The following is a 14,210-nucleotide window of genomic DNA, read 5'->3' on the forward strand; positions in this document are numbered from 1 at the left end:
CATATTACATTTATGAGCCAAAGCATGAAGAGCTAGCTTCCTTCCCCTGATGCAGAGACTGAATAAAGGCTTTGTGTTCCAGCTTACTGGTGGACCAAATCCAGGCCACTGCCTATTACTGTAGATAAAGTTTTATTAGGATATGATAGGGTCAGGAGTGGTGGCTCACACCTATAATCTTAGCACTCTGGGAGGCCAAGGCAGGAGGATTATTTGAGGCCAGGTCTTCAAGACCACCCTGAGTAAGAATAAGACCCCATCTCTACAAAAAAATAGAAAAATTAGCTAGGTATGGTGGTGCATAGGTATGGTGGTAGCTAGGTATGGTGGTGTAGTCTCAGCTGAGACTACACCAGGGAGGCTGAGACAGGAGAATCACTTGAACCTAGGCTATGGTAACATTACTTTACTCTAGCCAGAGTGACAGAACAAGACTCTGTCTAAAAACAAAACAAAAGAAAACAAAACAGCTATGCTCACTTATTTATGTATTCTATATTGTCTATATCTAAAAGCAGAGTTGAAAAATTGTCACCGAGAACTATGGCCTGTAAATCTTAAAATATTTATAATCTAGACCTCAAAGAAAATTTTTTCTGACTTCTGCTCTAGATAGTTGTCATAGATGGCTACACAATCAATGAACTGCACATTCCAGAATCCATCCCCACACTGAGCTTGCTTATGTGACTTTCTTCAACTCACATGACACCAGCAAATAGGAAGATGGGTAAAACTTATTTATTGGGATGTGCCTTCTTGGTACCATGTGAGAGGACCTGATCCAGCCTTCTTGAGGAGTAAAGATCATGTGGTGTGAGAGATGCCCAGACTTCCCAACTGAACCCGTCCCTTAGCCAACTCTCTAGCTAAATGCAGCTGCATGAATGATCCCAGGCTCATGCAGAAAATCACCCAAACAATCCCTTAGAATGATGAGAAGTCATTAATCATTATTCTGGTAAGGTACTAGGTTTTGGGGATGGGTTTTCACAGGGAGGTAGATACAAGATGATGGAGCCCCTACCACCCTGGCTCCCTGAGGGACCATGTAGAGCAGAGCCCCGGATGATAGATACTTGGCATGTGGCACGAAGAAGTAAATTCTAGGATTACAGTAGGTGGCATAACTAGCTTATATTAACATAAATATTGGGCATAGAAATATGGTTCTAGCAAGAACATGAGACCCCAGCTTAATGGTCAGGCAGTAGAAATTGATATTGAAAGCTGTAATAATGGGCATCCACGTCTTAAAGAGGCAAGAAATTTGGTAAAACCGTTGCCCGAGACTACTTGTGAGGTTGATCATAAGCTTAATAAATCCAGCTGTCGAAGATGAGGTCTGAAAATAAAATGTTGGCAGTGTTGTTGGCTGCCGTCTCCTGTGTCTGGCACACTACTGATGTTTTGTGCTATAAAGAAGAGCTCGGGGAAGAGTTGAAGAATTAAAATTGAAGAATTAAAAACGAGAGGGAATAGAGGTATTCTTTCTTTCTCATTTATTTCAAAGCTCTTTCAGAGCTTTGCAAAGTTAGAAATATTATAAAATCTGCTATGGTCTAAATGTTGTGTTTCCCTAAAATTCATGTGTTGAAATTCTCCCCTCTGAGGTGATGATATTAGGAGGTGGGGCTTTTGGGAAATGGTTACAGCCTTTAAAAAAAGGCTTGAGAAGGTCCCTCACCCCTTCTGCCACATGCATGACAGTGAGAAGATGGCCATCTGTGAACCAGGAAGTGGGTCCTCACTAGATACCAAATCTGACAGTAAGTTGATACTGGACATCCTAGACTCCAAAACTGTGAGGGTGTTTGTTGTTTATAAGGTCCCCAGTTTAAGGTATTTTGTTATAGCAGCTTGAATAGACTAAGACAAAATCCTAAACAGCAAGAGCTAAAATTAGAAAGCCTTTGAATATGAAGAGAGATTAATAATATTCAACCTTAGGGCTCAGTGCTCATAGCTCAGTGGTTAGGGTGCCGGCCACATATACTGGGGCTGGCAGGTTCAAAACCAGCCTAGGCCTGCTAAAAACAACAATAACAACAACAACAACAACAACAAAATAGCTGGGCGTTGGGGTAGGGACCTACAGTCCCAGGTACTTGGGAGGCTGAGGCAAGAGAATTGCTTAAGCCCAAGAGTTTGAGGTTGCTGTGAGTTGTGATGCCATGGTACTCTACTGAGGGTGACATAGTGAGACTCTGTCTCAAAACAAAAACAAAAACAAAAACTCAGCCTTAGGACTGACAATAGGCATCACACTCACTGTTGAAACTTAACTCTTAAAGTGACTTAGAAAAAAATTTAGATCAAGGGTATAACTGTCCCATAGAAGCTCTCTTAAATCCAGAGAGAGGTAAGGAAGCAAGACAGCAAAGAAATATGTCTTTAAAAAGACCATGCAAGTGGTTATTGGCACATAGATTCCCTGGAATCAAATAGGTAAGAATTCCACCAAGTTTCTGAGATATTACCACTGCCCAATACTCTCATGAACTTGGGCTAAATGAGACTGTGGTAGCTTGAGACTCAATATAGTTTCAAGCAGCCAAGAAGATCTGTCAGAGGGTGGATCCAGCAGAAACACTGGTAAGAGAGCTACTCTAAGTGTAAAAACAGGGTTCAGAAACCACCTCTTGCTTCTAGGGTACAGACTCCAAAATACATGCCCAGAAACATTTCAGAATTGCTATGGGCAAGAGGCTACTGTATGTCTCTCATTCTTCCCCTCTGCAAACTGGAGGGGATTATTACTGTTATCCTGTCCTATAAAGTGGCAGGGAGAAGGGCAGCAGATAAGTTCATAGGTCTCCAGACCAAAGGGACTCTTACTCAGACTAAGCTTCACTCAGAAGTACTCAATTTCAAGTGTGATATAGTAGCTGATTCCAACCAGTCTAACCTTGGAGGAAGATTTGTTTGCTCTGTGTGTGAAAAAAAGATGGGATTTTTTTCCATCTGTTTTCTTTCACAGAAAACCCGCCCAGTCCTGATCAATCCCATCATCTGATTCTTGTTCATTTTCTTCAATTCACACTAGTAGCATGGGGCCCTAGGCAACATATAACAAGGCACTTACTATTTTGCCCTTTGAATCTGTGTTAGAACACTTTAATCAGTAAGACTCTATCTTACATATACCACGGGGCTTTGACCCTAACTACTGCTTTTCACTGAGTATACTATGTTTTATAATTACAAACAAAAAGCACTTGGATATAATTGTGTTTTTCTATGTATTTGGTTACTTTGGTAAAATGATTATTTATATCCAAAAAACAATATTTTAAACAATTTTACAAACTTAATTTTACTAAGTTAGTGACATATGGGACATAACAAAAAGTATTCTTTTTTTTTTTTTTTTTTTGAGACAGAGTCTCACTCTTTGGATCGAAAGCTGTGGCATCATCACAGCTCATCATCACAGCAACTTCAAACTCTTAGGCTCAAGTGATCCTCTTGCCTCAACCTTCCTTCTGCCTCAACCTTCCAAGTAGCTAGGAATATAGGTGCCCACCACAATATCCAATACTTTTTTTTTTTCATTAGAGATAGGTTCTCACTCTTGCTTAGGCTGGTCTTGAACTTCTGAGCTCAAGCAATGCACTTGCCTTCGCCTCCTACAGTGCTAGGATAACAGGCATGAGCCACTATGCCTTGCATGAAAGTCTCCCCTCTTTCTTATTATTTTTTCTTCCCCTAAAAGGCCATATGTGAAGATTCAAGTATAATCAAGACAGGGTTATGAAGCATCCCAGCACTTAGTCAAGTTCCTATTACTGAAAGTCCTTAAGTTGTCTTCTTCTCCAGTTTTCACTGATTTTCTCTTCGTGTGGGCTCCAATCCCATTATGGTACATCTTTCTGGGCCTCTCCCATAGCTCTCTCTCTTCAATCTGATTCATTTTGCCATCAGTGGAAAAGTGGCCATCACTTTTTCTTACTCCTAGCTATCCTGGCTACCTTTCCACAATCCAAATTATTCAGACAACTGCTTCCTAAAGGTAATTTTCTCCATCTCAGATGAATTCTATCTACTGTTAAAAATGATAGTTTTCCCTCCTACTTTGAAATATTTTAAAGAGAAATTTTTAAATTTTTTTTGAGAGATGAGGATCTCGCTCTGTAGACTAGGCTGGTCTCAAAATTCCTGTTCTTAGGCTTTAGTTTCCCACAAAGCTGGGATTACAGCAGTGGCTCTCAACTTTCCTAATGGTGTGAACCTTTAATACAGTCTAAAGGGGTCAGGACCCATAGGTTGAGAACCGCTGGATTACAGGCATGAGTCACTGTGTCTGGCCTACTTTTGAATCTTTAAGTTGAAGATAGTATTACACTTATCTTGTCCAGGGAATTGATATGATGCATAGATTGATCTAAAGATATACTAATTAGTCATTTTATTGATATTTGTACATCAGACTTTTGGCTAAAAATCATTTTTCATAAGTAATTTCCCTGTGTTAGGAGGGAATACGTTTGAAATTTGCTCCAAATCAGTAGTCTGTAAACAAGTATCTTAGATAGTGCTGTATGAAAGGAGTGAAGACTAGTACTCCTCTTGATAAGGATGGAAGCGGCCCTTGGGCCTGACAACATGCACACGTTTAAAAAAATTAAAAAAAATTGAGCCTCTTAAGTAGCAGAACTATGATATAGAAGAATTCTAAGACTTAGACTTTGAAGGGAGGCAAGAACCTATAGAGGGAGTACAGGAGTAAGATGTAACCTGCTTGGTCTCAGGTAGTGGACTGTTCTAAGTGGCCTGGTGGACTAGACAGCCTTCTCTGAGCTGGATTCTGTGCTGTAGTAATCACTTTGGTGGTAGTTGTGAAGACACTCAAGAGTGTTAGAAGCTGACGACAGAGAGACCTGTTAAGGGGCTATTGCTAACATCTGGGGAAGAGATGATGAACCAAAGCCTGGAGGTAGACCCCAGTCACAGAGATAAGGGACACATTATGGAGACATTTCAGAATCTGGTAACTTGCTGCTTGTGTGGGGGAAGAGAGAAAAAAGGATAACACTGGATGCTCTTAAGAAGGAGATAGGCTTAGAAGCTAGACAGTCCTCGGTATGAATCCCATTGACCACTTATCTTGAACTTCAGGTAGCTTCTGCCTTTAAAGCATGTGATAGAGACTAATGATAATACTTCTGGTGTGCTTGAGATAAAAAAAGCATTTGAAAAAAATTTATCTTAATATTATTAAAGGGTGTTGTACTGGGAAAGTAGTAATGACATCAACTGAAGCAGAGACTCTAGAAGAAGCTGGATTTGGGTAATGGAAAATGATTGTCTTGGTTTCAGACATGTTGAATTTGAAGTGCTTGTAAGATTTTCAGGCTGAGATGTCTAATGGGTAACTGGAAACATAGATTTGGAGACCGGAAGGATGTGGGGAACAGATAACAATATCTGGGAGTGATTGGATGATAGACAGTAGCTACAGCTATGAGATGAATTAAATCTCTCAGAGAGAAAAGAAGGAAGATGAATATCTAAGTTGATCAAGATAGAAAAGGTTGGATAGGGATGAGAAGAAAACATCAGTGATTCTGGATGTAATTTTTCCCTCTGTGTACTTTTTGAAAAACATTTTAGGGAAATACTTACTTCTGAGTATATTTGGAAACAGTTGTGACTCAGCCAGAACAAACTGTAAACACACAGGAGACTCTAGACCAGGACACTTGCCAGACATTCACAAGTAGGTGCCAACTTGTTGGTATCTGTCTGGCCCTGATCCAGGGTACAGGGGAAGGGGAGTAAAGTAAAGTAAGCAAGAAGTAAAATACCTGTATTACATATTCTACAAACCAGATACTCACTTGGATTGACAACTATTTTTTCTATATAAAAATTCTTGAATGGAGGCTAAAAATATCTCTGAAAATTACTACCTGCTACTTTAAGCATTAGTGCTCAGGGTTACCTCTGCGTGATCTGCACCAAATGGGCTAAATACACATTGTGTGCTGGGTTCATGGCGGCATTTAAAAAAAGTTCCTCTTAATATTCTTCTTATAGGTGAGAACTATCTTATAGAGTAGCGTTTAACAGCACTTTCAGTTGCACTTTCTCATTTAATAAGTGTGAGCTAGATCATAGTACTGCTTGATTGGACCTAAGCATTAGGAAAGTGTCTAGTGATTCACCACATTAGACCACAGACTGGTCCTGTTTGACAGATGTATTAATGACTTAGATGAACATGTAGACTGCCTGCTCACCACATCTATAGATGACATAAAGCTACCAGGGATATTTAATATGTTAGATGACAGCATCAGAATTTTCTTTAAAAAGTGATTTCAACAAGCTGGACTAAGCCAATAGCAACAAGACTTAATTTATTGGGGATAAATGTAAAGTCTTGTCATTGGGTTCAGAAAGTTAACTGTAAAGTAAGTCTTATGACAAAAGACCTAGGGGATGTGGTTGATCACAAGTTCAATAATAACAAACAGTCTGAACTTGTTAATAAAAAGATAACTCAATATTCTACTTTATTAATGGAAGCATAGGGAGGTAAGGGCTGGTTAGACCACATTTGGAATACTGTGTGTAATTCCAGCTGCCAGATTTTTAAAAGGGAACATAACACACTGGTGTGTTCAAGCAAGGGTAACTGTGGTAATGGGTCTGGAAATTGCATTTGCTGAAGGAATGATTCAAGGAACCAGAAATGTTTGGCCTGAATAAGGGAACGCTTAGAGAAGATGATGAAGCTGCTTTCAAATAATTGCCGTGTTGCTGTATTGAAGTGGAAGTAAATCTGATGTCTCAGAGGACCAAACAATGAGGAATGAATGGCTGCTACAGATGAATAGTTTTTGAGTTATATAAGTAGAAACTTTCTCAGAGTCACTGCTGGAACAGCTTTGCCTATTCCATGAGGAGCTTTCTGAGGTGACAAGTCATGGACGAGACTCTTGAATTAGGTAAAAGGCAGCAGTATTTGTAGCCAGGGCAGGATTTCAGAGGACAGACAGTGACTTCAGCCTGGTGAAGGAAAAACAAGACTGGGCCACATGTGAGCAGATCCAGGTTCCAGCCTCATCCGGCTTAGTAGTAAGCCATCAAGCTTATTACTCTTTAAGCCTCAAGCCTCTCATCCATAAATAACTATAAAAATTGCTGCCTTGACTGTCTTAGAATTTTTTGCAGTGATCAAAGGCTTTATCTATACTTTACTGCATTTGTCACTCAGGTTTGAGAAAATAGGAATTATGCTGAACTTGGGGAAAAGGGATTGCCTCCTGCTAGGTCTTCAATAAAAGTTTTATGAACAAATGAGTGGGAGAATGGAGAAGTGTGTGAAAGCACTTTTAAGTGGTCCAGAGCTATATAAGCATGATCCACCTACTTCCCCAAAATTCAAACAATTTGGGAAGAGACAGTAGTGACATTGGTCTCACCAAACACTTCTGCTGAGAGTGAAAGTTCATGAGAATTTACTGGATCTTCTATAAAGAGAATTCACCTGCAAAGGGACAATTTATTTATTTATTTATTTATTTATTTTTGAGACAGACCCTCAAGCTGTCCCCCTGGGTAGACTGCCGTGGCATTACAGCTCACAGCAACCTCCAACTCCTGGGCTCAAGCGAGTCTCCTGCCTCCGCTCCCAACCAGCTGAGACCACAGGTGCCCGCCACAACGCCCGGCTATTTTTTGGTTGCAGCCATCATTGTTGTTTGGCGGGTCCAGGCTGGATTCGAACCCGCCACCTTTGGTGTATGTGGCTGGCGTCTTAGCCGGTTGAGCTATAGGCGCCGAGCCCAAAGGGACAATTTAAACTCACTTTTTTTTTTTTTTGCAGTTTTTGACCAGGGCTGGGTTTGAACCCGCTACCTCCGGCAGGGCTGGCGCCCTACTCCTTTGAGCCACAGGCACCTCCTAAACTCACTTTTTGAGGATCAAACTACTCATTCTTCTTTGCTCTTTCAATGGCTCAGAAATTATTATTTATAAACAATTCAATGACTTCTTGTGGCTCTTAACATAAAAACCAAATGGAACACACAGGGTCTGGCCAGGTTTGGGGTCTAACTGCCTCACTAGCCTCCTCTCCCACCCCTTTTTCCTGCTTCTGGCTCTACAGCCACAATGGCCTTAAGTTCGTTGAAAAAACCAACCCACTCTGAGCATCAAAACTTCAAACACGTTGCTCTTTCTGCCTTGAAAAATCTACTCTCTTGTCTAGTTAATGCCTGATTCACCTGCAAGGAATAGATGTGAGATCTCTCTTGCAGACACACACTACTGGGCCCTCACACTAGTCTGGTGTGCTGTACTACTTAACAGCACAACTGTACCCTTCGTTCATAGCTCTTACAAGCATTTATAATAGTACAACTATCTGTGGGGTTAGTCACTACCTATCTTTTCCACATGTAAACTCCTTGAGAGCAAGGAGGGTTGTGATCATTTTTGTTCAGTATATTTTAGGTAGGCCTAGTACCTACCTAGTACTAAATTGTAATATCTGACACATTAGAAACTCAGTTAAGTATTTGTTGATTGAATGAGTGAAGCAAGTTTCACAATGTTGTTAGTTAAATGGTAACCACTATGTTTTTGTTTTGATATTGTCAAAATAATGTTGTCTAACTAACAAAAACACATTTTTGAGTATCAGAAATTGAAATCCCATACCTTATTATGTCAGGAATCTAAACTATTTTGCTTACAGGATCAAAATTATGACTAAAAATAACCAGTGTAAACTTATTTTTATGCCTTTATTTATTATAAACCCAAAGATTTTTCTCTACCTAAAGTCAGGCTACTACCCACTATCAAATTATGGATATGAGCTACAGGTGGCAGGCTTAGGCCTCTGGCCAAATAATCATGAGATGTCTTTGACTAGCTGTGAGGCAGGGACATGGTATGGCAAAACCCCTACCAACTTCATAGTCAGAATTTTGTAGCCTACATGCTATTAGGCCTTCTTGCTAATTATTGGTCCAAAGAATACTCTGTGAGATTATAAAACTATTTTGTGCATATTCTAGAACATAATCCATTTCAGAATTCTACAACATGAGGCTGTCCTATTTATAAAACTGAGACAGTGGGTGTAGCTCAGACTGACAAAAGCTGAAGGGGTTTTCTTCCTTGCGGCATAATGGGGATTTTATGGTGTTTTAATTTTGCTTGTTTAGGTCAGCTTTGAACTTCACATCCCATCCCTCAGACAAGGGTTCCTGGAAGACAAATTTACTCCTACAGAAGGGCTGCTCCTTTCATCAGAGGACACAGCGCCCTCCGCTCTCCAGTGATTTATATGCCCTGGGGTACTACTGAAAAGATTATCAGTGAGGGTCTGAAACAAATCTCCCTCCAGAGTAGTATGTAAACCACGGTCTGCAGGACATATGGCACACAGCTCCTAAAAGATTAATGGGAACTTGAGACTTCTGGGTCCCCAGACCACAGATGAGAAGGGTGTTGGAAAGAGCACCTCCTCTTAGCTTTGAAATACCTCCACTACAAAGGTTTGAGGAAATTTACAGTAAATGGGAATCCCCAAAATAGGGTTTGGCAGCCAGAATGCCTATTGTAAAGAATTCCCTAGTCACATACACAGTAAAAGCAAGATTTCAAAAATCTTTGAACCAATGCAGGGGAGTTTGGGGACTCACGAGAAGCGTTCGATCTTTACTTTGTAAACTGATGAGACTGGGGAGAGTCTCCTGAGTCCAGCAGGTTTTCAATATTCATCATGTGAGAACTGCAGGGGGAAAGCACCCCCGGGGCTAATTTGGGGCCACTACAAATGCAAGTCTCCAGGGTGACTATGACCCTCCAGGTTGCTCAGCCATTCTTTCACCTGTCTGTGGCTACTACTTTCCATTTTTCTCTTAGCAGATCATTCATTCTATACTTCACAGGGGCTTTAACTAAATCTGGAGAGGTGAGAAAGAATGTGCCAGGAGGACTGGGGAAGAGGGCAGTCAAGGAATTGCAGGTAAGGGAGCAGTGTGCACAGCATACTGCTTCAGCCAGGCTGAGCTGGATAGAATCCCAGGCCCTTCTCTTGTAAAAGATGAGAATTAGAGAAAGGTACTTCCGAGGTCTCACTTTCTACTTCTGTACCATGAAGATGAGGGTCCCTAACTTGTGTGGCTGTTGTAAAGGGTAGATAAGCAAGAAGGTGAATTTCTGCATCATGGGAAGGGCCCACTTCCAACTCTCTTTGCAAGTGCTCTAAACATTCTCTTTGTTCTTCCTAAATACAATTTCTCTTTATTACAAAAAAAAAAGAAAAAAGAAGAAAAAAAGGATGAACATGAAATGCTTAGCACAATGTGCCTGGTACAAAATAAGTGATTATTAAATGATAACCCTTATCCTATAAACATATTTTTAACTTTATTTTATTTTTGAAAGAGTCTCACTTTGTCACCCTTGATAGTGCTGTGGCATCATAGCTCACAGCATAGCAACCTCAAACTTGGGCTCAAGTGGTCCTCTTGCCTTGCTGCCCACAGTGCCTGGCTATGATTTAGAGACTGGGCCTTGGTCTTGCTCAGGTTGTTCTCGAACTCCTGAGCTCAAGTAATCCACCAGCCTTGGCCTCCCAGAGTGCTGGGATGACAGATATGAGCCACTGTGCCCTGCCTATTTTTAACTTTATTATGTGTTTTGTAGGCATTATAATAGAACCTACTTCATAAGCTTGTTGTGAAGACCAAATGAACTAATGATTGTAAAGGAAGTTTAAAGAAGTATAGCACAATATTATTTAGTCATGAAAGGGAAGGACTACATGCTATGACATGAACAAACCTTGAACAAACATTATGCTAAGTGGATTATACACTCATAATGGTAAATTTTTTTTTTTTTGAGACAGTTTCACTATGTTGCCCAGTAGAGTGCTGGGGCATCACAACTCACAGCAACCTTCAACTCTTGGGCTTAAATGATTCTTTTATCTCAGCCTCCCAAGTAGCTGGGACTACAGGTACCCAACACAATGCCCAGCTATTTTTTTCTTTTGGTTGTAGTTGCCATTGATGTTTGGCAGGCCTGGGCTGGGTTCAAACTGGCCAGCTCCAGTGTATGTGGCTGACGCCGTAGCCACTGAGTTACGGGTGCAGAGCCCATAAATGATAAAATTTAAGTACAGTAGAAAGGAAATGCTAGGTTTGAGTGCTATATTCAACAAAAATAAAACCACTAACATTCAGAATAAGACAGAAACAAATCAGGACATATCTACTCTGGTTGTTTAAATTGTATTTATATTTGCAGAACTTTGTATATTCCCTGAATAAATATGTGTATTTTAAATTTAGTGGAAGAGGGAATTAACCCCTAGCTGGTATTATGATTGTCCTAAAATCTGGAATTTAGACAGCTGGACTACTTTTTATAAAAAGAAGTTGAACAATTATACTTCATTTTTGACCTTAGATTAGATCCAAGATGGGTCTGCTTTTACCAAGTAATCTTCTCCAGTAAATTGTTGTCTACTTCAGAGAAATATACTTGTGTTTCAGAATTATAATCTAATAAACATGTAGAAAAGGATATACAAGTTCCTTCACACTGAGAAAAAAAGTTCAGCATATAGAAAATCATGTTTAAAAGTAGATAACTAACAAAATCATAGAAAAGGAAATTTTTCTTTGGCCTTGGCAGAAACACATGTGGCTCACTGACCTGTGTTCCCTGACTGTTGATGTCAATGGCATCACTCCACTCAGTTGTGATTGCATCCAGCAATTCTACTCTCAAAAGGAGGCTTGGAAGTAAGTCTTTGGTCTTGCAGTCAGGATAACTGGAAATCTGATGATATAGCTCATGATGAATTGAACACTCAGAAGGAACTTTTTTGCAATAGACATCAAACTTTGGAATATCTGAAATTTAAAAGAAAATATATGCAGACTTAGGTCTTAGAGACAGAGACTTGGGGTTACTACACATAGTGTGGCAGAAAAACTTCTTATAGAGGGCTGAATAACATATTAAAACATTCTTCACAGGATTACAGGTAATTATGAAATAAGGAAACTTCAGAAAATGAGAAAGTTTTGTATTATCCAAATTCGATACTATAAAACATACCTTTAGTATTTTCCTTTATAAGCATTGTTACTGGACATTTATTGTGGAAAATTAGTCGAGGATTAGGGTCTTCTGAGAGGGTTAAATAAGTCACTCCAAAGTATTCTTGATATGTCAGCACTATGGCCCTGGAGTAGAATCAAAACAAATGACAGAAATGGCTTAAAACAATTGAATGCTCTCTCTTTTGGAACAGATTTATTTAGATTTGGAACTCTAAAACATTGTCTCTTTTATAACAAAGGGGAGATCTTTTCCATAAAAAGGAGTCCACCTCTCATTTATTAACTGGCATACACTAATTATAGACTTGCTGTTCTTTTCTTATGATATTAACATATGCATATTTATCATAAAATATTCAAAAATATGAAAAGTTATTTAAAGGAAAAAAACCCATAACTTTACCACCCAAAGAGAACTATAGCTAATCTGGTAGTAGTAATCTTTCTTGCTGTTCCTTTTTTCCTTCTATGTACTTGTGCCTTAATCTCTTTAGAAAGGTTACCTTCTTCCTCCTCAAAAGTACTTGGCAAATTTTGGTAAAGGGGGAACAGACTTGCTTTTAGAAAGACTACTGGAGAATTTGGGTGCTTGCTTTTTTTTATTCTAAAGGTAGGTAGGCTCACAATGTTCGTTGTCAGTTTTCACAAGATCTTTGTACTTAACATACAGGATCTGTATTTTGACTGTCAGGAATAAAGCTGTATAATTTGGAGATAGAAAAACACTTGTGTAAGCATAAACTGCCCTCTAGGATGAAGAGAGAAGTTCTCCTATTTACATCTGTAGACTACCAAATAGTTTTTCACATCAAAGCAGGAAAAAAAAAAAATCACTCTCAGGTCCAAATTACATGGATTGTCAGAATTAATCAAGGAAATAAATTTGCCAAATGTGCCCCTTAGTTTATGCTGATTAAAAGGGGTTCATAGGGTGGTGCCTGTGGCTAAGTGGGTAGGGCCCCGGCTCCATATACCGAGAGTGAAAGGTTCGAATGTGGCCCCAGCCAAACTGCAAAACAAAAAAATAGCCAGGCACCTATAGTCCTAGATACTTGGGAGGCTGAGGCAAGAGAATTGCCTAAGCCCAGGAATTGGAGGTTGCTGTGAGCTGTGACGCCACAGCACTCTACCAAGGATGAGAAAGTGAGACTCTGAATCAAAAAAAGAAAAAAAAAAGGAGTTTATAATGCACTAAGGAATATCCCATTTGCCATCTATCCCATTTGCCACTGTGAGTCTTCCCAAAGATATTTGCCAAATGCCAAAGTGATGTCCATTAGCATTTGGTGAAAGTGCATCAATAACACCATCAAATGTGCACTGTTGGATTGAAAGGAAGAAAGAAATGAGAAGATGGGACAGCAGGAAGTACATTCATCTTCAGAGTACAGTTCTTGGATTTAACAGCAAATTTCCCCACCTGCTCCAGTCTAATTTGGAAAGAGCTAGGCAAGCCAACCTCAAAGAATTTCTTTTTGACAGCCAAGGAAGCTGGAGGCCAGATCTGGACTATAGTACTTTCAATCTAATCTCTACCTTATTATTTACAGGTAAGATTAAATTATACTGTAATTCTTAAAATTTTAAAGTTAATTCCAAATAAAGTTTTGATTCAATTTTTGTTCAGTTTTTAAAATAAGTTTTGTTTTTCAGATCTGAGTTCATATAGCTTGCAAAAAACTTCTTACACTCACCACACTTAACCAGAATATACAGAATAACCACTCCTCTACAATGTTAGGAATGAAAAATGTTTGTAAAATCAAGAAGCTTGTAAATATTGTGAAAGGAGCGATATGTATAGATAACAGAACCTTACCATTACGGATAATTCAAGTTAGGCTGCTATATTTTCTTTCCTTTTTTTTCATTAAATCATAAAAACATAGATCAGGTATACATTAATGCATTTATGGGGTACAATGTGTTGATTTCATATACAATTTCGAATGCTTGCATCACACTAGTTAATATATTCCTCACTTCATTTACTTAATTATTGTTTTATTTTTTAAAATGCTATTATTGAAAAATCTTTGGGCTCGGCGCCTGTGGCCAAGTGGCTAAGGCGCTAGCCACATACACCTAAGGTGGCAGGTTCAAATCCAG

General features: G+C 39.4%; 1 protein-coding gene and 1 pseudogene across 3 annotated transcripts in view; one reads left to right on the forward strand and one right to left on the reverse strand.

Annotated features, from left to right (window-relative positions):
* The window catches only part of VPS13B (vacuolar protein sorting 13 homolog B), a 777,819-nt gene that overhangs the window by 29,890 nt on the left and 733,719 nt on the right, over positions 1-14,210 (reverse strand). For all 3 annotated transcript variants that reach the window (XM_023517476.1, XM_023517471.1, XM_023517472.1), the window contains exons 53-54: positions 12,097-12,224; positions 11,689-11,888 (exon numbers count right to left, since the gene is read on the reverse strand). In XM_023517476.1, coding sequence (XP_023373244.1) covers positions 11,689-11,888; positions 12,097-12,224 — 328 coding nt within the window. The remainder of the gene's footprint in view (positions 1-11,688; positions 11,889-12,096; positions 12,225-14,210) is intronic.
* On the forward strand, positions 4,535-4,645 carry LOC111728073 (annotated as a pseudogene).

Source organism: Otolemur garnettii, unplaced genomic scaffold, assembly GCF_000181295.1.
Source record: "Otolemur garnettii isolate 467f Iridium unplaced genomic scaffold, OtoGar3 scaffold00004, whole genome shotgun sequence".
NCBI lineage: Eukaryota > Metazoa > Chordata > Mammalia > Primates > Galagidae > Otolemur > Otolemur garnettii.